The 25,473-nt window shown below is 32.8% G+C and overlaps 1 protein-coding gene and 1 long non-coding RNA gene across 2 annotated transcripts in view; one reads left to right on the top strand and one right to left on the bottom strand.

Annotated features, from left to right (window-relative positions):
- Positions 1-443: 443 nt before the first annotated feature.
- LOC110923538 (14 kDa proline-rich protein DC2.15) lies at positions 444-1,088 on the top strand. The gene has a single exon (XM_022167616.2). It carries the CDS (start codon positions 514-516, stop codon positions 883-885), a length of 372 nt encoding a protein of 123 aa, XP_022023308.1. The 5' UTR covers positions 444-513; the 3' UTR covers positions 886-1,088.
- Positions 1,089-4,302: 3,214 nt separating this feature from the next.
- The window catches only part of LOC118487522, a 60,350-nt gene continuing 39,179 nt past the window's right edge, over positions 4,303-25,473 (bottom strand). The window contains exon 2 of the long non-coding RNA XR_004881865.1: positions 4,303-4,583. This is a non-coding gene — a long non-coding RNA (uncharacterized LOC118487522). The remainder of the gene's footprint in view (positions 4,584-25,473) is intronic.

Below are 25,473 nucleotides of genomic sequence, written 5' to 3' on the forward strand. Positions count from 1 at the left end.
AAAGAAATAATATTAAAATATTAACCTACGTAAAAATGTAAGATATAGTAATTGTTTATTTTTTAAATAATATCATTGAAAAAACTAATAGTTAAAAAATTAAACTAATAAAAAAAATATTAGTAAAAGTAAAAAAATAATATTAAAATATTATTCTAGTGTTTATGTACTTGTAAAATGTAAGATACAGGAATAGGAATATATCCTTATGTCACTTTAATTGCTAGTTACGCAACTTTAATAAATACTTGCATTGATCTAAGGTATAAATATGATGGTTGTTTTTATATCGTTTTTTATAATTTACATAGAATTAAATCTCTCTTTTTCATAAAACTATTTTGTATTATTTGTGACAAAAACAAGTGAACTACGAGAAAGATATTTTCTTAGTCAATTCTAACATCCACCACACATTCTCTCTTTAAATAGGACACAACCTTCCCTTCAATAGGTCACCTTACACTCTTGAAAAAAACCCTAGCTACATTATTTGGCTCTCACTATCTAGCCATGGCAGCAGCTCAATCACTTGCATGCACCTTCATCTTCTTCCTCATCATTAATGTCACCGTTACCGATGCATGCGGTTCATGCACACCAAAAGTAACACCACCCCCGGCCTCATCGTCTTGTCCTAGGGACGCGTTGAAGCTTGGAGTCTGTGCCGACGTACTAGGTTTGGTCAATGTAGTGGTTGGGACCCCTGAATCTAGCAAATGTTGTGCATTGCTACAAGGTTTGGTTGATTTGGAAGTCGCGGCTTGCCTTTGCACCGCCATCAAGGCTAATATCCTTGGAATTAACCTCAATGTTCCAATTTCACTAAGCTTGTTGGTGAGTGCTTGTGGCAGCACCATTCCACCGGGCTTCAAATGCGAGTAAAGATCCAGATGCCTCGCAGAATTGAACCTTATTTTCTTAATTTTCGTTTATTTCATGTGCTATTTTATTATCGAAGTCTCATTATAAGTTATTGAACTCAAAACTGAAAATGAAACGTATTAGATGAATGGATTGTGATTTTTATGTTTGAATTTGGATTTGCTAATGTAATTCTTAATTTTTAAGGTTTTGTTTTGTGATAACTAGTGTTGTTTTATATTGTTTGGGTTTGTGATCATTTCTTTCTTTACACTTGGGCTTGTATGTTTGATCATGTCATTAGGGGTGTTCAAAAAACTCGTGGCTCGCAGCTCGCTCGTAAAAAGCTCGAAGGAAGCTCGGCTCGAAATTGGCTCGGTTATAAATGAGCCAGCTCAGCTCGGCTCGGTTTGTAAACGAGCCGAGCTCGAGCTTGCCCTGGATCGGCTCGTGAGCTCGTGAGCTAGCTCGATAAGGTTTACATCCTTCATTTTTTTTGTCCCACATCGCTTAGAAAATAAAAAACTAAGGGAGTATCTCCCCTATAAAATAATGTAAAGACAATACAATTGGGATTAACTATTTATACTTGCATATTTAGCAATATGGTTAAATTAAATGGCAATTATGGCCTTTAGTTTATGAAAAATTCATTCTTAAGGGTTTTTTAAGTAGTAAATTTTGTGGTTCTTTGTTAGTTCGAGCCGAGCCGAGCTAGCTCGAATTCTAATCGAGTCGGGCTCGAGCCTCAAGTCTTAGCTCGATTTGAAATTCGAGCTCGAGCCGAACCAGCTCAAATAAAGTTCGAGCCGAGCTCGAGCTAGGTCTAGCTCGACTCGACTCGGCTCGTTTGCAGCCCTCATGTGTCATGTGTCAACAATTAGGGAATAATTGTTGCCTCGGTGTTAAGTATATATAGATTTAATCAATTGAATTTGCATTTGCATATGTATATTCTATCAGGGACGGAGCTTAGTGGATACCAAATTTACGTATACAAAAGTATTTTTATCATGTCTACCGGCGACGATGTTCGTTCGGAGTGATTAGGTTCGCACACTAAATATATATACACACTAAATGTCAAGTTGCATTCTGTTTTCTTAGTTATCTACGAAAAATAGATTTTCTGACGCACACTAAAAAGTTATATATACTAAAATATATTGCCTGTATAAACTTGAGATTAAAAAATGAAATTAAGCAAAAAGACAAGTAGACAACCCACGTCACTTTAACATTTTGATTTTATTAGTGAAGAAAACAAACAAACAAAAACATTTACCAATTAATTTTTTCAACGTGGACTAAGATGGAATGTTGGCTACAGTAAAAGTCGTTTTTGTGAATTGTTATATTTATAATTATGATAAAATTATTAATTTAATACATAAGAGTTAATTCATATATATAAATTTTGTATATGTTATTCTAATATTTATATGTTGATTATTTAAAAGAATAGTTAACTATCTCATAATTGAAAATGTGTATTACTTATACTTATTTTGTAATTAGTAATTGATGTGAAGAGGGTAATATAAAAAGCGAGACTGCTAAATAGTTTTACATGGATTACAATTAATAAATTTGGTTATTAAAAGCATATCATATAAAAAAATCAAGCTTGGGTTCATTTTGAAATTATTGAATAGGTCTTTTCATTGATACAACTTTTTAAAGATTATTTTGTTATTTATTTACAATGAAACATAAAAACATAGGAATAGACGACACAGAAAATGACACATCTATATAAATTTGGGTGGTTTTTTTTCTGTTATATACTTATATCTAAATCGACTCAAAATTGAATCCAAATACTCAATAAGAATGGACACATTGTCAATAGCGAACCTAGACCTGATATTTTTTCAGTGGATTCACCGTTTTACAGTGATCAAATTTCTTAAAATCAAAACGTTGAAACATTTTGCTTGGGTCATAGTAAAGTGAGTTTTCTTTTCTATATTTTATTTATCTCATTCATTTTACCTCAAAAACACAATGCTACACAGTGGCGAAGCTTGATCCGAATGACCGGGGGGTCGAAAACGTATATACCAAAAAAATTCTATAGAACCGGGGGGTCGAAAACGTATACACCAAAAAATTTCTATACAAAAACTACATATATAACACTACTAAGCGAAAAGTTCGGGGGGTCGGGCGCCCCTCCCCGCCCCTTTTATCCTTCGCCAATGATGCTACATACATGCTTAATCTTCTTGTATTATATATGTATTAGTATCATGTTCAACACTAATCATGGACGTGTCAATAACTAAACAACACAAATTCATTTGTTTTGATATGGTTTTAGAAGTCATTTAAAAAAAATCTCCATTAGCTTAACTTTTTCTATCTTTAATATTCTCCCTCTACATTTTTTACTTTGTGACAAAAAGCTCTGAATTTCATAAAGTGAATACGATCGAATATAGCAACTGTTTTGTATATTTTTCATTTTCAGCAATTAAAATCTTTATGGAAAAAACTTGTACTTTAGTTATTTTCTTTTGCAAAATAATGCAATACTTTACGTTCATTGGTGAAAAAAAAATGTATGGACCAAAAGAAACAGAAATATAATAATATTTTCACTAAATTAGAGTAAGGCTGTTTAACAACTTCTGAATGAGTAAATACTAAATCAATAAGGTTTTGAACCATTAAGAGCCGGAAAAATTACAAGTTTTGTCCTTTATCTTTATACCACTTTTCAGGCGGTGTCCTTTTTAACGAATGTTGACAGACGGTGTCCTTTACTAGGTATTTTGTTGCAATTTTAATCTTTTACACCCAACCCAGTTAAAAAACCATGTTAATTGTTGACAGGCGGTGTCCTTTACTAGGTATTTTGTTGCAAGTTTAGTCCTTTACCTAGGTATTTTGTTGCAAGTTTAGTCCTTTACACCCAACAATTAACAGGGTTTTTTAACTGGGTTGGGTGTAAAGGACTAAACTTGCAACAAAATACCTAGTAAAGGACACCGCCTGTCAACATTCGTTAAAAAGGATATCGCCTGAAAAATGGTATAAAGATAAACGACAAAACTTGTAATTTTTCTGAAAGAGCCAGTATAATATTTTATCATTCAGAGGCAAATATCTGAACCATTTAGAGGCAAATGTCTGAACCCTTCAGACATATGTTCACGAAAAAAACAATCTGAACCATTAAGTGTTGAACAAGTAAGAGGTCTGAACCATTAAAAGTCTGTTAAGAGTTAAACAAACAGCCCATAAATAGTCAATTTTCAAGAATGTAAACTTGTACGGAAGGTATCATGATCATATCCTAAACTAGTAAAAAGGAAAAATGGGTCTGCTAAGAGCATCAACAACAACGAGTCTGTCACATCCTGACTTTTGTGAAAGCGTGATTATGTGTGACTTGCTTAATATCATTACATTCAACTATAACAAACAACTATATAATAAAACCAATATGTTCATCCATTGATTAAGTTAAAAACATCACAAACAGCATTGTCTTGAAAACCAAACACAAACTTCAAATCCAAATTACAAACCATGCAAATTGTTTTAGAGTTCCAAAAGGACTCGACAAAAGACACTAATAAAAACCAGGCTTTGAACCATGTATCTTATCCAGGATAAAACACACAATTCAAACCCTTAGACTTCGGATGACATCTTTTATTCCCAACATCACTTGAAACATCTAAACGCCCGCCAGATCCACATTTAATTCCCTGAAATACATGTAGTTTGAAAACATCAACAAAAGTTAAGCGAGTTCATGTGTTTTGTATGTGTGCACGAATAAACCTTTGTAATCATTGTAAGTATGTATGTTTTGTAAACCCGATATGAAAGCAAACAAGGAAAACAGATCGATTAATGGTTTGCAAGGCCATTAACATGTGTGACGTGATGCAGGAAGGCTCAAACCTAGCAGATTTTGCACCGGGCCTCCGGCTGTAAGACATAGTCACCTCATGGGCCAAACCCCGGTCCACATGGGTGTGGGCTCGCTACACCCAAATAGATCTATCACTCATGTCCCTCGGTCCTACAACGAGGATTAATGGTCTTAAGCGTTGTAACCACCACTCACTTGATCTAGCAGTACCTTTCCTTAGCTAACCATACCACATATAAACGTTTGTAAACAGTTTGTAACATGTACTTCACCCCCGAAGTTATAAAACTGAAAACAGTTAAACCAAAAGGGGGACATGAACTCACAATCGTGCATTCTTCGTATCTGATCGTAACCCAAAGCTTCTAACTCGCGTGCACGACTACCTACAACGTACTAAGGTCTATTAGATTAGCGGGCCGTGCCTTGATTTAGTATTAATTAGCGTCTTTGAGTTACCTTTTATTGTGTCTTTAATATTATTCCAAGTTATATAATTATTTGTTAAAATAATAAATATTTTAACTTAAATTATATTTATTAAATTTTGGAACAATAGTTAAAATAATATATATTTTTAACTTGTTACTTTTTATGTATTTATACATGTATATCCTTCCCAAGGATGGGTGTATTTATGCTTGTATTCTAATTCTTTGTATATTTTTGCCAAGTATCGATGGCGTATTCCGGTGTAGGTTTATACGTACGAGAATACGTATTTTCTTGTAATTATTAAGTATTCTTATACTTAATTTTTTTGTATTAACTTTTTCGAAATAATATTTCTAATAAAAATTCATCAATATATATTTTCAAAATATATATTTAAGAGATATTACATAGAAAAAATACTTATAATTTCTTCCTTGGCAAAAATATTTGTATTTTTACGTAAACTTCAAAAATAATATATATTCAAGTTTAACTTGGAAAATATATATAAACTTATTTTTCACCCAAAAAATAATGTATTTCATGTTTATTTAATAAAATATATATTTTCTCCCAAAAATAATATATCGTCTAATAATTTCAAGAAAATATATATTTTTATTTACCCAAAAATAATATATTTTCTTTTTGACAAAAATATGACATATTTTTGTAGTAATTATGAAAATCACATTTTTCATTCTCTTGGTGTCCAAAATACCAATTACCAAAATATACATGTGAATTAATTTTCCGGAATATTGTGTAAGTTATATTCCTTGTTTGGTTTTTCCAATATTGTGGGTATCTATATCTATATATTTATATATAAATGAGATGGATTTGGGCTATGTGTCCTTTGACTTTGGCCATCTAGGCTGATGTGGCAATTTGGTTTAGGAGGGAAATCCCAATTTGCTTTGTACAATCACGATTCCAAGGAAAAAAGGTGGGATCCGAATTGAGTTGGGTCGGGTTTTTCGAATTCGGGTCATAGTATATATTTCCTTTTTTTTTCTCATTCTTCTTGCACACACTTTACAAACCCTAAAAAACTAAGTTGCATCCTCTCTCCTATCACCACCACCAAGATCCTCAATTCTAAACCATAGCCAAATCTCTGCAACATCATCTTCTTCACACAAATCAATCCTATTAACCAATCAAAGGTATGTTTCTATGTTTTTGATTTTATTGTTTTTGATTTATTTGTTTTACGATTGTAATCTACACAATCGATCCTAAATCTACTTTATTTATGTTATTCAATTCTATAGAAACTTGATTTTATAAAGATTGTGTCGAATGCTATTAACTTCTTCTTTGTCCTTAACTTTGTAGATCTGATCATAAAAATTGAAGGTATGTTGTTTTAATTTGTTGTTTATCTATTGTTTATCTTCAATCTAGCGATTGAACATTTATCTTTCTGTTTTTTTTTTTTTTTTTTTTTTTTTTGCAAACAAAATCAAGATCAGAGGTTTTATTATCATCATCTACATATATCAAAGTTACTGATTTTTGTTGATTTTGTTTTTCATGTGGAACCCTAAATCTTGGATAAAATCGGAGTCAGATCATTCGTGAAACAACAGAGGTTAGTTAAATGTTATAACTGTTTTCTTTTTTTTTAAGTTTGTGTAGTTTTGATTTCATCCTTTCTGTTCGGTATTTCTTTTTTTTTTCGTTGTTTTTTGTTGATGATGATTTTGCATTATCCGATTCCAATCATATGAAATGATATTTTGTTGATGTTTTGATTTTGTTCTCATGTTACTCATATTTTTATTTACAGTCTTTTAGTTTGTTGTTGATGATGATATGTTTTGATTGTGTCCGATGTTTTTTGATTGTGTTGATAAAGATTTACAGTGGTCTGATATTTTTTCATCCGGTATAATGTTTTTGTCTTCGAAATATTGATTTTGGTTCTAAAAAATAAATATTTTTTATTTTTTTAAACCGTTTCTTTTTATTTTTGAATTTGGAAGTTTCTCAATTGATTAAATTATCTTTTAAAGCTTATTGATTGTTGATTTAGGAATATTGATTGTTTTTCTATAAATACTTTACCGTTTTATTTTTTTAAAAACCTTCATATATATTTTTCAGATATGCATCCCTTGCACAACAGTCCTTCATTTTTAAAGCTTATTGATGAAGATGACCCAATATTTTTGGTACGTTTATGTGTATTCTAATTACTAATCATATTTTAAGTAAATTGATATTTATCTTTTTTTATTTTGTTTTAAACTTATAGCAAATAAATAGTGATTTATATTTAGTATGATAATTAAGTAATTTATGGCATTGGATGTTAGTGATATAATTTTTAGAATTCAAATTTTAAATTTTAAATTTTGAGGTTTCTAATTTAAATTTTAAATTTTAAATTTTGAGCAATTTTAAACTTCGTTAGTGATTTATTTTTAGTATGATAATTTTGCGGAATTAAGGTTTCTGTTTCTATAAATAAATGGTGTAACGTTTTTTGAAACCTCAAATTTAAAATTTTAAGGTTTCTATTTATATTTCCGGAATTTAAATTTTAAATTTAAAATTTTGATCAATTTTAGTGAATTATTTTTAGTATGATTATTTTCCGGAATTAGGGTTTCTATTTCCGGAATTCAAATTTTAAATTTATATTTTTGAGCAATTTTAAATTTTGTTAATGATTTTTTTTGAAACCTCAAATTTAAATTTTAGTGATTTATTTTTAGTATGATAATTTTTCCGGAATTAAGGTTTCTATTTAAATTTTAAATTTAAAAGTTTTCCATTAGTGTGTTTCATTTTAAATTTCGAATCTGTAAATTGAATTTAAATTTGAAAGGTTAGATTTTCCTAATAAGTTTGCTTGATTTACGGGATTGGATATTAGTGATTTGATTTTCAGATTTTAAATTTTAAATTTTGAAGTCAATCATTATTTTAAATTTAAATTTTGAAGTAAACCATTATTGTGTTTGATTTTAAATTTTGTATGCTTTGAAATCTTGATGTTTTTTTATGAGATGCTTTGACTATATTATTTGTAATTTTAGGGATGCTTCGAGTCTTTGACTATTGTTTTTGTACTCGAGTTGCATATCTCACAAACTTTTTGTGTTTTGTAATTTTAGGTGAAGAGCTTCTTTCAGACTCCTTCCCCTACAAGGAACTATTGAATGGGTTCCTATGAGAAGTTGAAGAAAAGGTATATCTTCCACTGTTTTGTGAGTTATAATTTTTTGTATTTTAGTTATAATTTTTGTATTTAATTAATTTTTAATTCTTTGAAGATGTCTTTAATTTATTTTTAAATCTGTTTTTGTTTCTATAAATAGATTAGTGTTGTTAAAGATGATTTTTGTATTCGGAATTATGATTCGGTTTCTGTAAATAGACTTTGTTTCTATAAATAGATTACCGTTATATTTTTTTAAACAATGGTTACTTCCTTTGCAGTTATGGATAATGAAAACAATGCTCCTTCATTATTAAAGTCGATTGAGGACTATGATCCTATATTTTTCGAATTGTTCGTCGACCAAAAACAGGTTAGTTCAGTTTTGTTGGTGTTGTTTGTTTTTTGATATGTATAGTCTTTCTTTTTTATTTTTGTCTTTAGGTGTTAATTTGAAATTTTATGTGATTATCTTTTGAAGTTCTTATGGTTTGTTTTGTGAGTTATAATTTTTTGTATTTAGTTATGATTTTTGTACTTAGTTAATTGTTAATTCTTTAAAGATGTCTTTCATTTCTTTTTAAAGTTGTTTTTGTTTCTATAAATAGATTAGTGTTGTTAAAGATGATTTTTGTATTCGAAATTATGATTCGGTTTATGTAAATAGACTTTGTTTCTATAAATAGATTACCGTTATATTTTTTTTTTAAACAGTGGCTACTTCCATTGCAGTTATGGATCATGAAAACAACACTCCTTCGTTGTTAAAGTTGATTGAGAACTATGATCCTATATTTTTGGTATGTTTCGTAAGTTTTCAGTTTTGTGCACACAATAAGTTATTGCAACTTATATGTTTTTTTTTTGTTTCGATTGATAGGAAATATCATATGATTTTGCAACCTTATTGTGGGGAGAACAACTTCCATATGTCAATGTCTTAAAATTAGTGATGATAATTTATCGTGAGTCATTGAGTTATAATTTTTGTATTTAGTTAGTTGTTAATTCTTTAAAGATGCCATTGATTTCAATTTTAAAGTTGTTTTTGTTTCTATAAACAGATTACTGTTGTTAAAGATTATTTTTGTATTCGGAATTATGATTCGGTTTCTGTAAATAGACTTTGTTTCTATAAATATATTACCATTATATATTTTTTAAAAACAATGGTTACTTCCTTTGCAGTTATGGATCCTAAAAACAACTCTCATTCGTTGTTAAAGTTGATTGAGAAATATGATCCTATATTTTTGGTATGTTTCCTTAGTGATTTGATTTTTAAATTTTAAATTTTGAAATCAATCATTATTTTAAATTTAAATTTAAAAGTTTTCCATTAATGTGTTTGATTTTAAATATCGAATCTGTAAATTGAATTTAAATTTGAAAGGTTAGATTTTCCTAATAAGTTTGCTTGATTTACGGGATTGGATATTAGTGATTTGATTTTCAGATTTTAAATTTTAAATTTTGAAGTCAATCATTATTTTAAATTTAAATTTTAAAGTAAACCATTATTGTGTTTGATTTTAAATTTTGAATGCTTTGAAATCCTGATGTTTTTTTATGAGATGATTTAACTATATTATTTGTAATTTTAGGGATGTGCTTTTATTTTGATTCATTAGGTGTTTATTTTGGATGGTCCGGAGTTTTTGGCTGCAACTATGTTGGACAGAGATATGCTTGCTATTGCTGTAAATTGGTACCATGTCGGTTGGTTTTGCTTGGTAAGGTTAGACTTTCCTAATAAGTTTGCTTGATTTACGGGATTAGATATTAGTGATTTGATTTTCAGATTTTAAATTTTATATTTTGAAGTTAATCATTATTCTAAATTTAAATTTTGGAATAAAACATTATTGTGTTTGATTTTAAATTTTCAATTTCGAAGTCAATTATTATGTTAAATTTAAATTTTAAAGTTTGCCATTAATGTGTTTGATTTTAAATTTCGAATCTGTAAATTGAATTTACATTTGAAAAGTTAGCCTTTCCTAATAAGTTTGCTTGATTTACGGGATGGGATATTAGTATACTTTGTTTATTGGGTTTTAACTAATAATTTGATTGACTCGGTTGTTAGATTTGTGACGACGCGTCGGACAAACAACATTGGGAAAATATAGAGCCTTGAGCCTTGGTAAGTTAACACATTAGTTAAGGTTATGATGTTTTTTTCATGGCACCGACACATTATTGAGTAGTAGCGCGTTAGGTTAGTGATATTAAAATTTGTGCCTTGAGAAATTTTGTATATTGATTGATGTTTGAAATTGATTGTGAGGTCTTTGAATGTGCATTGTATTGCTGATTGATGTATGAGATTTTGTTGATTGGCATAAGGTATTAGATAAGATGTGTTTGAAGTTGTGAAGATGAATAAGTGAGACATGCGTAGCAGATATTAGTGAGTGCACAACACATTAGTTAGGGTTTTGAATTATTGCTACAGGTTAGTGATGTTAGAGATTGTGTTATGAGAAATGTGTAGATTGAATTATGTCTGTGTTTGATTGTGACACCTTTGATTGTGCATGAAATTGCTGGTTATATGAGATTTTATTGATTGCAGACAAATAAGTTTGAACAGAACTTATTAGATTTGAAAGTTTTCCATTAATGTGTTTGATTTTAAATTTCGAATCTGTATATTGAATTTAAATTTGAAAGGTTAGACTTTTCTAATAAGTTTGCTTGATTTACGGGATTGGATATTAGTGATTTGATTTTCAGATTTTAAATTTTAAATTTTGAATTCAATCATTATTTTAAATTTAAATTTTGAAGTAATGGCAATCTGAGTCTGATTTTTTTCGTGATTAATATCCGCTTGAGTAACCCAATCTGATTCTGATTTTTTTCGTTAACGATTCTGGTAAACTTTCCCGATTTGGGTTTTCTGCAATGCTAATCATCTAAATTAATTTGTTATTTTTATGGTTTACCATTGCATAAGTTAGTATAATTTGTTGACAAAGTTTTGTTTTGTGGGATAATAGTCATAAATTGAGTAATATTCAAGGTTTATGTGTTTTTATTTTGATTCATTAAATAAGATGTGTTTGAGTAATATTCAAGGTTTATGTATATATGAGATTTTGTTGATTGGCATAAGGTGTTAGATAAGATGTGTTTGAAGTTGTGAAGATGAATAAGTGAGACATGTGTAGCAGATATTAGTGAGTGCACAACACATTAGTTAGGGTTTTGAATAATTGCTACAGGTTAGTGATGTTAGAGATTGTGTTTTGAGAAATGTGTAGATTGAATTATGTTTGTGTTTGATTGTGACACCTTTGATTGCGCATGAAATTGCTGGTTATATGAGATTTTGTTGATTGTAGACAAATAAGTTTGAACAATTAGATTCACATTTAAGTATAAAAAATGAGAGGTTGTTATAATCTGAACGAAAAACTGAAAGGAAAAGGAAAAAAAATAATGTAATACAGAGAAAAGAGGATAGAGAGAGAGTTGCCACATTTTTAAAACCAAAAATATAAGGTAACCATGCTTCTAAAATCTACTATACTTTTTAATAATATTTTGTGGAAAATGGACTATATTGGGTAGGTAGTCAAACATGGTTTTTAGGGTCAAAACGGCTGTGTTGGGTTGACTCGGGACACTTTTATGAAAAACTTGATGTTTCTGACCTTAATAAACCATTTTTGTAGATGACTAATGTATATCTCTATTTGAGGAATTCTCCAAAGATCCAGAGCCGATTGTTTCATAGAGCTATGAAGTTGCGTTAAACATACTGGATTTTGAATGATCTGACAAACCATTCGAGGTACTTGGAAGATTAAGTCTCTTATCTGGGTGGTTGTTACAGGTTTAGGATGTTAAATGATTTTGGATGTACTCTGCGATGTCGATGATGCAGAGATGTTGGTGAAGCTCAGGTTAACAACTTCATGTGTATATTTTAATGAATAAAGTTTTTGTTGTTTATATTTTCTAATTTAAACTTTTAATTAACTTTTAAATTTAATTAAATGAGTTTGTTTTGCAGGTTCGAACAACTTCATGTGTATATTTTATTATAAAAAAGAAAAGTTTTTTTTTTGTTTCATGGGTCGTTCAAAGAGGCAAGTTTCTGCCTCCGGTTCTTGCCTGAAGTTTCTGACCTTACTCGCAACCCATTGACTACAACTTTCAATTCAAAACAATTATAAAAAAATTACGTGTGAAAACATGTATATTTATTTTATTTAATGACATAACTCGATTAATATAAAGTAAATTTTTCTACCCGCGAAGTTCGCGGGTGATAACCTAGTAATTTATATGTTCATTCTCTTGGAATTTTGGTAATATTTTGGATTGAAATTTTTGGTATTTTGGTGAGTTATATTATTTCAAGTCCTAAAATAATATAATTAATACACATAATATACAAATAATCACACACATGGTGATTTCTAAATATATATTTTCTAAATACATATTTAGTCACTTTTATTTATGTGAAAAGTCATGGTTTAAAATATACTTGTAAATATTTGTTTAAAAATATTTTTCTAAGTGTTTAATTTAAAAAAAAAAGAAATTGCCATAGTTTCCCCTAAAAATGGAGGTTTCCATGCTTTCAAAGCATATCATTTTCTTTTAGTAATCACCACAATCAACTATAAATCAATCAACACTTACCAATTTGCCAAAATCAAGCATAAATTACTACTTCATGAACTTGAAAATTTATAAAAAATTTGTAGTAACTTACTAGTGTGTTTAGTAAGCTTAGTTACCCTTTAAAGTGTGGTTGTTTGTTTAAAAACTTCATTTTTGAAGAAATTAGATCTTCACAACTTGTAAATCATTTTTCTAAAAATATTTCTTCTTGGATTTTTCTTGTTAAATACATGATCCTACACTTGATTAACCACTAAAAATGTGGTTAATTTCTCTAAGAACCAAGATTAAGTAGACTTTGTATTTTTAACTTGATTTCTTGAAAAATCATTCTTGAAATCATAGGTTTACAAGACTTTATACTTACTTTGTTCATCACTTTACAAGAAAAACCATTCATACTTTCAAGTTCATGATTTACATATGGATGATTACTTTGATCTTAACATAATCATCCTCTCATCTTGCTAGATTATGTCTTTAATCACCATTTAGTAAGATCACATGATGATCTACATCAATAACATGAGCAATCAACAGGCATAACAACACATAAACATCATGATTTCTTATGTATTTAGTCTTATATTCAAGTTTCAAGTTCAAGATTCTTAGTGGTCTTCTTGATTAACAACTTGTATCTTCATTCTTGAAAGCTTGTGTGAGAGGTCCTTTAGCTTCCAAGAGTTCCAAGCTTCCTTATATGGCTTCTAGCACCCTTGTATATGTGTAGATTGTATGAAACTTGAAAGATGATGATGATGGTGTGGGTGTGGTGTTCGGCCGAGACCAAGGGGAAGGAGGAAGAAGAAGAAATTTTTGAAGTGTGGAATGAGAATGAATGTTATGGACCTTATGGTTTCTTATATTATTCACCAACATCATAAAATCTAATGGTTTTTATGTTTAAAAAGTGGAGACAACATCTAATAATTTAATCAAATAAAATCTATGGGGTGGGGGCCACATGAACCGTCCACGGGGGGGGGGGGGGGGGGGGGTCTTGGTTGTGTTTTAATGGTAAGTTAGTTTGTATGGTTAGATTCTAAGTATATTAGTTAGGTATTTAGTTGTTTGTATGATATATGGTGTGTTATGATGTTCGGGGACCATAACTAGCTCGGTAATGTTAAAACAATGCTTCTAGTGAAAATTTAGTGTTTCGGGTAGTGTCCGTTTGTTCGGTTGGTTACCGGTTCGTTAAGGTGCTAAATTATGCAGTTTAGTGAGCTTTATGTTACCTTTTGTGACAGTTTTGATTCCCGGCACTTAGGAAAGCATTCTGGACCATTTAACCATATTTCTGCATGATATTCTAGTATTTAAATGCTGATTATTGCTAATTTTTGCTGAATTCTGCAGTTTATGTGAGTTTTAGGCACTTTCCGGCACTTAAACTATCACTAGGAAGGCAATTTTATGATCCTTACTTCCCTACACACTATACTAGTGTAACTCTTGGTTTCTGGCTCATTCTGTGTCTCGGTACAATGTCTGTCTATGTACTGAACTCCGTTAGCATATTTCTGATTTATCTGATAACTGTGCTAACTGTGTTTCGTGCATCATTTGAATCAACAAGGTTTGCATGCAATAATGGTATGTCATTTGTAATATATGATGCACATGCATGTATGATAACAATAACCAGAAAGCAATCAAGTCATTAATTGTAAATCAGCACAGTCATTAAGCACTAATCATTGTTTAATAATTGTACGGATACCTGGAATTTTGACAGTTATCATAGAGTCGCACAAGTATGGCAGAGCGGACCACCCCAAACCGGACTTCCCTTGTTGGAGGAGTTTGACCGATGTGGTCCGGTTTGCTTGAACGGACGAGGTTGGTCCGAAATGGTGGGGACCACCCACTCACAAACTTTTTTCTTTTTGTTTTTAGTGTAAAAAAATGAGTGTGATTTGGAGGTTTGGAGTGGTTATTATAGGAGGAAGAAGTAAGTGGTTTAGCATGCTGACTAGGCAGTCTGTTGGATGGACTTTGACGACCGTTGTGGGTGCTATAAGATTTAAAATCAATGGGTTCCATGAACCTGACCCATACAAAGTGGCTCCTCCAGTGCACATAGTTAAATGTCGATGTCATGATTTTGTTTATTATATATACAGATATAAAGATAAACTAGTATTTTTCCCGCTACGCGTTATGGCGGCGGGTGGAAACATGTAGTAAGACAACAAATGATTCTTAAAACGCGATGTGTAAAAGCTAATTACAAAAATAGTTTAAAACACAATGCGTAAAAGACAATTACAAAAAAAATGTAAAACACAATATATTGGCATTTGCAAAAGTAGGAAAGTAATCTATGGGTTACAATTGCAATTTTTTAATGTTGAGCAGGTGTAAAAATGAAGTAATAGTGTAAGGGGTAAAAACGCAAAGTTTAAAACTTGAGGGAAAATAGGAGTAGTAGGGTAAAAAATGGGAAGTATAAAAGTAGAGAGGTGGTGGCAGAAATGTGTAAAGCTTGAGGGGTGGTGGCGGGAAAGCATTGGGGGAAGGTTAAAAAGGCAAAGTGTAAAAGTAAAGATGTGGTGGCGGAAATGTCTAAAATATGAGGGGTGGTTATGTCAAAGTTTGAAAAATGAGAATGTTGTTGTAAAAATTCAAAGTAAAAAGGGGTAGTTGTAACATTGTTTGAAAGTTGGAGTGTTGGTGGTGTAAAAACCACCTACTTTCTCCTTTAAGATTGTACTAGTAATATGACTCGTGAGCGATGCACCGCGGGCCGTTGCAAACATCAAATAGATTATTCTTGCGTATGTCATATGTTAACCATATGAAAACATATGTTTCAACGTACTGGGTTCAACTCCGTGTAACCTTTATAAGTATTACGGTTGAATCAAAACGTAATGTAAATCGAATTTATGTCGTAAAGGAAAATACAAAACACATTTACATTAAGGGTAACTATAAGTGTTTTGTAAAGTGAACGGACGAAAGTTGGGAGGTGTAAACGTCAACGACTTTGGTCTTTAGTATATATATATATAGAGAGAGAGAGTGTGTGTGTGTGTGTGTGTGTGTGAGAGAGGTTCATTGGGGAACACTAAAAAAGTGGGGAACCAACTCAAACGAACTCCGATTGGATTCATTCCAGCGGCGTTGGAACCGGCTCGTCGAACCCTAACTAGGATCTCTTAACCCTAAACCCTAAATCATAACCCCTAAACCCTAAATATATTAGGGTTGGCCTTTAGGGTTTAGCTTTAGGGTTGAGGGTTTAGCTTTAGGGTTTAGCTTTTAGGGTTTATAGTTTAGATTTTACGGTTTAGCTTAGGTTTTAGCCTTATTTTTAACTTTAGGGTTTAGGAGTTAGGATTTAGGGTTTAGCGTTAAGAGATCCTAGTTAGGGTTTGACGAGCCGGTTCCAACGCCGCTGGAGTGAATCCAATCGGAGTTCGTTTGAGTCGGTTCCCCGCTGTTCCCCACTTTTTTAGTGTTCCCCGATGAACCTTCCCTATATATATATATATATATATATATATATATATATATATATAATACATTTTACTTGTATTGCGTCGCGAGATGTCGAAACGTCGAGTTACTTGAGTATACAGTTGAATAAAAATGTATTATATTTAACCCAGGTTGGGTTAGAACAAAATTTACGTCAAAATGTAGACCAATTGTAAACGTACATAAAATAAACATGGAAACGTATTATATTTGAGTTGACTCGTTTCCAAAAAAAAAAAAAAAAACGTTTAATTTAAAACATAAACCAACTCGAATTTATACCAACACGTACATAATAATATTAATTGTTTTTTATAGTAAAGGAACAAAAGGGGTAAGCTCGGAACTTAGAAACTAAAAACGTTTACTCTATAACGTAAAACAACTCGAATTTATACCGACACGACATAAAAAATATTAATTTTTATAAAGTAAAAGAACATAAGGGGTAAACTCGAAACTTAGAAACTCAAGGATGTTAGTGACAAATTAGTTCTTTAAAACGAAATTAGTGAACGGAAATTATTGAAGAAAATAATAGGTTGAAAATGTATGTTATCTGTGGTACAGGGGTAAAGTTGGAGTATTAAAAACTTAAACCATTAATTTGCAAAACTCGTAAAATGGAATAGTAGTTTAGGGACTAAAATTATTATTTTTTTAAAAACTTTGCGGTTATTAAAAGTAAGGGGCTAACATTGCAACTTTATGAAAGTTAAGGTGAGGCAAAGCTGATGGAAAATCCGTAACTTTACCTTTTAAGATAGTTATAAATTAATATTAGAGTAAATTATATATATACATGTTGCACACGCTATCCCTAAAATCTATACTATATAATAAAAGAACCATGTTTGGGATACATGGCGTTCTATGAGTCAGTCTTAATTATTTTTTCTAAATATTTATTATAGAAAATCAATTACTGATAATATTAAATTTAAAATTTATAGAAGAGATTTTAATGATAAAGACAAAGATAACTGATAATAATATATTAATTATTATAATCATATATTAATTATTAAAGTTTAAAAAAATATATTAGCGTTTTAAATATTTATAAAGATAAAGATTTTATTTAATATTGTTTTTATATTTTGATGATAAGGATGACTGATAATCACATATTAAAATAAGGGTTATTGGATTTTACTAATCCAAAGTTTCACCAATTCGCCGATAATAATCCCAACTTCAAAAATTCCATGTAACAATCCCAACTTGTAAGATTTTGGCCCTCAATGATCCTTTGCTAACTGGGTTAGTTTTTTGATAATGTGGACGCTGATGTGTAAAAAATAAGTTGGTTCATTATGTGGATGAAGATGTGGATATTGATATGAAAAAATATATTTTTTAATTATATATACACACACACAGACACTCACCATCTTCACCACCACCACTCCACTACCTCACTACCACCACAACCACCCAACTCATAAGCTTGTATATATTTATTAAATTATATATTTAGTATATTTATCCGTTCATTATGCAGTGTAGCGGCAAAAACCATCTCAAAATATTGTAAAGTTCTCAAGTTCAAGTCTTTGCTCCATCACTAAGTTTTTATTTTGTAATTCATTTACCCTTAACCATAATTTTGCGTCCAAATCTTTTCGTTGTGCCCGAGGCCTAAATTTTTCAAGAGTTTTCGGGGACGGCTCTGATTATTTGGTATGTAAAATTACATTTATTCAACCCGTGTAATAAACGAGGTTTAAAAAATATTTTTTTAATTATTATTTGATATATAAAATTACATTTATTCAACCCGTGTATTACACGGGGTTCTAACCTAGTATAATTTTATATAAAACCATTGGATCTTAAAAGGAGACCATTAAATCTTCCATGTGTGAGTTCACTCTAATAATAATTATTATATACATTAAAAATGCTTTTAACACCCGTCGGCAAATCATGATTGTATTTCTTTACCGCCAGACGATCACTAGCAGGATGAGGAACATAATCTAAAACCTTGCCATAAAATCATGCAAACAATATTGGTTAAATTTTGCATATCTATGCAAGCAGGAACCCTTTGGATTGTAATATTGTATCATCTAAGAAATAAGTTGTAGCCGAAATCTAAATTAAATTGTTTTACTGTAAAGTAGTGAAATGTCAAAGTGAATTGATATATTATATTTGATGTGTTATTGTGTAAATTTTAAAGTAAAATAAAAGTTAAATGATGACTAAAATGAAAAAAAAAATTGGATGTAGTGTAAAAGTTGATGGGCCAAAAAGAGAGAAAGAGAGTGGGGTAAATGTTCTTGAGCTTCTTCATACAATCCAAATAGGAGACACAAGAGGACCGAAAATTCGGTGATCTTAACACCACCCGTAGTGGGTGCCAATTTGAGCCTTTTTTTTTTGTCCCATCCACGCCCGAACACGCCGGCGCACCGTCCCTTAGGGTGTTTTTTTATGGGCGTTTTGATTAAAACGTCGGATTGTTCAAAAGTTTCAAACTTTGATTGACGTGTGCGGGTGTGAGTATAAATTTTAGATATATTTTAAGCATTTTTTACTCGCGCATCAAGCTTTAAATTTATAAAACACGATACAATACGATACTATCACTCTACACATGTTATGGCAAGTGCACCCATCGTGGACGTAGTATAGTGATGGTAAGATACTGAGGTCGTCCAAGGAAACATGAGCTTTTAGTATCGGCTTATCGTTAACGTCTAATCTAACCAAATTTTGATAAAAGTTTTAGAAGTTTTTAAAAGAGTAAATTGTCATTTTAGTCCCTGAGTTTTGTCCAAATTTGCCAATTTAGTCCAAATAGTTTTTTTTTTGCCTCTGGGTCCCTGACTTTTCCCTTCTGTTGCCATTTTGATCACATACACTAACTTCATCCAAAAACTCCATCTTTAACCAGGGGTATTTTGGGGATTTTCATTTTAAATGTTTTCAATTGCCATTTTGATCCAATTCCAAAAAATCAAAAAAATTCCAAAAAATTCTAAAAAATAATAAAAATTCTAAAAAATCATAAAAATTCAAAAAAATTCTAAAAAATCCAAAAAATCCGTTTCGGCGCGAACCGTTTCGAGCTGAACCGTTTCGACGCGAAGCGTTTCGACCCGTACCGTTTCGAGCTGAACCGTTTCGACGCGAACCGCTTCGACCCGTACCGTTTCGAAGCCGAACCGTTTCAAGCCGAACCGTTTCAACCCGTACCGTTTCGAAGCCGTACCGTTTCGAACCGAACCGTGCCTTATCGAACCGAACCGTTTCGAGCTGAACCGTTTCGACGGTTCGAGTCGAAACGGTTCGGTTCGAAAGGGTTCAATTCGAAACGGTTCGCATCGAAACGGTACGGTTCGAAACGGTTCGCGTCGAAACGATTCAGCTCGAAACGGTTCGTGTCGAAACGGTTCGGTTCGAAACGGTTCGGTTTGAAACGGTTCAGCTCGAAACAGTTCGCGTCGAAACGGTTCAGCTCGAAACGCTCGAAACGGTTCGGGTCGAAACGGTACGGGTCGAAACGGTTCGCGTCAAAACGGTTCAGCTCGAAACGGTTCGGGTCGAAACCGTACGGGTCGAAACGGTTCGCGTCGAAACGGTTCAGCTCGAAACGGTTCGGGTCGAAACGGTACGGGTCGAAACGGTTCGCGTCGAAACGGTTCAGCTCGAAACGGTTCGGGTTCGAAACGGTTCGCGCCGAAACGGATTTTTTGGATTTTTTAGAATTTTTTAGAATTTTTATGATTTTTTAGAATTTTTATTATTTTTTATTATTTTTTTGATTTTTTGGAATTTTTTTGATTTTTTGGAATTGGATCAAAATGGCAATTGAAAACATTTAAAATGAAAATCTCCAAAATACCCCTGGTTAAAGATGGAGTTTTTGGATGGAGTTAGTGTATGTGATCAAAATGGCAACAAAAGGGAAAAATCAGGGACCCAGAGGCAAAAAAAAAACTATTTGGACTAAAATGGCAAATTTGGACAAAACTCAGGGACTAAAATGGCAATTTACTCTTTTTAAAGATAAACTATAAAAAAAGAGTAAACTGCCATTTTGGTCCCTATGGTTTGGTCAATTTTGCCACTTTAGTCCAAAACTCAAACTTTTTACATCTGGGTCCCTGTGGTTTCAGTTTTATTGCCATTTTGGTCCAAAAATGAAATCAGATCATATTTATCTTATAAAATCCTGTTATTTTGTCATTTTCCACAAGGGCAAAATGAACATTTCTTTTTTATAAATAAATAGCATATTTTATAAGACAAATATGACCTGATTTGCCCCTGAGGAAAATGACAAAATTGCAGGATTTTATAAGACAAGTATGACCTGATTTCATTTTTGGACCAAAATGACAATAAAACTGAAACCACATGGACCCAGATGCAAAAGGTTTGAGTTTTGGACTAAAGTGGCAAAAGTAACCAAATCTCAGGGACCAAAATGGCAGTAAAAAAATACAAATGTAAGGAAAACAAATAGACAAGAAGGAATTACTTGGTTTCAACTCCTCTTTTATGTATCCTTTGATGATTTCCGCACTTTGTGCTTTTTAAGAGATTATCTTAGTTATAGTGGTAAGCCCCTCTTGTGAAGGCGATGTTACCCTCAACCTATTGGTCTGAGTCAGCAAGGATACAGTCCCGCAAGGTCCGATTATTGAAAGATAATTAAGTAAGGAGTAAATTGCCATTTTCGTCCCTGAGGTTTGGGCACGTTTGCCATTTTCGTACAAAATGACACTTTTGTACCATTTTGCCCCCCACGTTTACGATTTTTTGCCATTTTCATCCAAATGCCTAACCAAGTTACTTTATATTTGTCTGATGTGGTAATTTTGAAAATTTTCAAATATAAGGGGGTAACTTGCAATTTATGTGTTATAGATATATCACAACACATACATACATACAACACATACACACATACTGCACTCATCTCCCACGCTCAACAAACACCGCTACCACCACGACCATCAACAACCTGCAACTCCGGCACCTTCTCCGGCACAACCTGCAACTCCGGCACAACCATCGCAAATCCGACCCATCTCTCTCTCTTCTCTTTCTCTCTTCTGCGATCGTGAAGGGTGATGGCAGATGAGGAGTCGCCGGCCCCCACCACCACACTCTCTCTCTCTCTTTCTCATCGTTTTTCTCTCTCACTACGGCAGCCAGATGTTTCTAATCTAGGGTTTCGCTCAGATCTGATGAAGATGATGCTAATGGCGGTTGCTGGTGGAGTTGGTTGGTGGTTGTTGAGTGACGAACGGCGGTACAGATGACGTGATTGAGAGCTAGATCATTTTTTAACCAGAGATTTGGTGAATTTAACGGTGACGGGTGGTTAGGGTTTCGATTTTCAATTGAACAAGATGACATTGGATGGGGTTGTTGTTGATGATTCGTCGTATGGTCAAGGGTCGAGCTTTTCGTTGAATGATAGACCTCCTGTGGATGATGATGATGATGTTAATCTGTCAGTTTCTGCTCAAGGATCTGTTTTGGGTTCGTGGGGGAATAAGAAATGGGGTGATACTGCTTCTTATTTTGCTAAAAAGGTAAATTTGGTATTCAAGTTACTTTTTTGTTGTTTGAATGTACGATGAAGTCAGATATATGAATCGATCAGTTATACTTTCTTGATGTATTTTGCAAAATGACCGTTATTGAAATGCTTATGTGTATACAGATTTGCACTTGTTGCAGAATTTGTTGAGATTGTTGTATGATGTTTGCTAGATTTGATTGAGTCACTGGTTGGGGGTTATGGTGGTGGTTGGAGAGAGAGAGAGAGTAAAGAGAGAATAAGAGATATGAAGGTGGTTGTGGAGGTGGTGGGGATTGGTGGCGGAGGTGGTAGGGAATGGTGGTGGTGGTGATGGTGGACGAGAGAAGAGAGAGAAAGATGATAGAGAGAGAGAGAGTAGACTGGTGAAACTCTATAAATTAAAAAATACTGATTCACTCTATAAATCAAAAAAAAATTATTAAAAAAACATTATAAATTAAAGAGTAAACATTACAAGTTACCCCCTTATCATTAACAAATTTCAAAAGTACCCCAATTTGACGTTATAAAGTGACTAGGTTAGGCATTTGGACGAAAATGGCAAAAAGTTACAAACATGGGGGGCAAAATGGTACCAAAGTGTCATTTTGGACGAAAATGGCAAACATGCCCAAACCTCAAGGACGAAAATGGCAATTTACTCTTAAGTAAGTTATTAATGCGAAAAATGGTAGGCCCTTCTTGTGAAAGCGACGTTACCCTCAACCTATTGGTCTGAGTCAGCAGGGATACAGTCCCGCAAGGTCGGGTTATTGTTTTAATAATAGTTTATAAATAAGGGATTACGATTCGTTCTTACTTCCACCGATTTGATGCTATCTGCCTCAAGCGAAGTCCTAATAAGCATGAATCAGGTCATCGTAGGATCTATACACTGAACGAGGTAAGAACTTTGCCCAACCACCCTTCTAACCCCCTTCCAGGCAGTTAACGTGCTTTATATAGACCGTAAAGACACGAATGAGTGAATCAACAAAACATGAAGAAATGATTAAGTAAAGTTCACCTTCAATATAAAAAAACTAGTTATTAAAGTCATTAATACATACCCAAATAAAAAGTTGCCAAATATTGGAAATCAAAAGTAATACATAAAAGATTTGTCTTCACTAAGTGATGTAAGAGATTTAGTCAAGCATGACCATTGTTTGACAAGAACTCTCACGATCGATCTTGGATCCCGAGACTACTACACACTCCAAAAGATGAAAGATGGATGATGGTGGTGGGTGTTGGTGTTGTAGTGGTGGTGGACTGATGGCAAGTGTGAGAGAAGTGGTTTGCCAAGGGATGGTTTGCAAGTGAGCCAAGCACCTCTATTTATCCCCGTGCCTGGTGGGCACGACCCCGTGTCCTTCATTTTCTCTGTCTTCATTTAATGCTCTGTCAGCTCTTTTACACACACGGCCGCGTGTGTCAACGGCACGATTCCGTGTCTTCTATACTTGTTGTACAAACCCAGATTTGCGAATCTGAGAGTTGACCACGACCCGTGCTGAGATGACACGACCCCGTGTCCCTTATCGTTTTCTGTTTGTCTTTATTCTTTAAGGAATCTACACTAGGGCACGACCCACGCCTTGCAGGTACGGCCCCGTGTTACGCTTCTGACTTGTTGCTTTTATTCTTGGGGTGAAGCTCAGAGGGTCGGTGTAATGTATCAACTTCCTTTCTTCGTCTTTTATGTTGGTTTTTATCGTTAATTTGTTTCTTTTGTTTATTTGAGCTTATTTTATCCTGAAAATCAAAAGTAAACAAAGAAACGTACTTTTTCCAACATTAGTACTAAAAAGGGTTGTTTTTATACCGTATTTGATATGATTTATATGTTATATTTTGTGCATATCAAATACCCCCACACTTGAATCCTTGTCTGTCCTCAAGCAAAACTCTTTAATGTTGCTTACACACCCAAATGGAATTGGTAGAGAAGAAGTTTTCTGGTCTTGTTTGTAAAGCGTCGGGAATCCAAGTTCATTATTCTTGTTTTTATATTGTTTACAATCCTATTTGACATGATCTTATTTTGAACCTTTTTATTTTTGGACATAACATGCCTTTATAAAATTTTATTTAGCTATATACAAATTCACACATCTCACAAGTAATCACTCAACACTCGCCCGAAGATGTATAGGTGAAATGCTCGATACCGATATGAAACTTACTCCTACCATATGGTTGACACATAATCAAACCTCCTCCTTTTTAACATAATCTTTGTAAATATCAAGAGGACTTTGAAAGGGTCGGTTGTTGGTTACGGGTAGGGTAGGTTTTATTTAGGGTTATTGGATTTTATCACTTTCAACTATTGGGTATTGGTCGTTGCCACTCCCAACTATCACTTTGACTCCCACTACTCCCAACTTAACACTTTGTGTGTTGTGTCACCCCGCAGGTGAACATTTCTTAGTGTTTGACGTGTGTTATTGGTGATATTAGGCTAACACTTTGTAAATTACTAATGACTACCTGTGCATCTACTCCTAAAAGACAAAAGGGGAGCCAAAAACCACTCAACCTAAGTGATAGAACACACAAAGTTCCAAATATGGGTTCCTATTTATGGAGGACAACGAGATGTTATCCTCCAGGAAGCCCATAGTTCCAAATATTCTGTCCATCCTGGAGCAGATAAGATGTATCAGGATTTAAAGGCAATTTATTGGTGGATAGGCTTGAAAAAGTCTGTAGCCGCCTATGTAGCCAAATGCTTAACTTGTGCGCAAGTCAAGGCTGAGCATCAAAAGCCATCTGGCTTGCTACAACAGCCTGAACTTCCTGAATGGAAATGGGAGTGTGTAACTATGGATTTTATCACCAAGTTACCAAAAACGAGCAAAGGAAACGACACAATATGGGTTATAGTCGATCGACTGACTAAGTCAGCTCATTTCTTACCCATCAAAGAGACCTATAGCTCCGATACGTTGGCCCAGTTATACGTTGATAAGATTGTCGCTTTACATGGCATACCTGTGTCTATTATCTCTGATCGAGATACTAGATACACGTCTCATTTCTGGAAGAGTTTCCAACAATCTTTGGGCACACGTTTGAACTTTAGTACAGCTTACCATCCTCAGACAGACGGACAGAGTGAGCGTACTATTCAAACGTTAGAAGACATGCTGCGAGCATGTGCTATCGATTTAGGTGGTAGTTGGGATAAGAACCTACCCCTAATCGAATTCTCCTACAACAATAGCTACCATACCAGCATAAAGAGAAATATCCACGTGGGAAGTTGAATCCACGATGAAAGAGAAATATCCCTATTTGTTTGAGTAAATCTCGGGTCGAGATTTATTTTAAGGGGGTGAGGATGTAACACCTCGAAATTTTGTGTCCAATAATGTATTGACACGTGTCTTGAGTTTACACGTGGCATTTAATATTTAATAAAGG

This window comes from Helianthus annuus, chromosome 2 (genome assembly GCF_002127325.2).
Source record: "Helianthus annuus cultivar XRQ/B chromosome 2, HanXRQr2.0-SUNRISE, whole genome shotgun sequence".
NCBI classification, from domain to species: Eukaryota; Viridiplantae; Streptophyta; class Magnoliopsida; order Asterales; family Asteraceae; genus Helianthus; species Helianthus annuus.

Bases quoted from the DNA above. Each gene is read 5' to 3' on its own strand.
- LOC110923538 (XM_022167616.2), top strand. From the start codon at position 514: ATGGCAGCAGCTCAATCACTTGCATGCACCTTCATCTTCTTCCTCATC.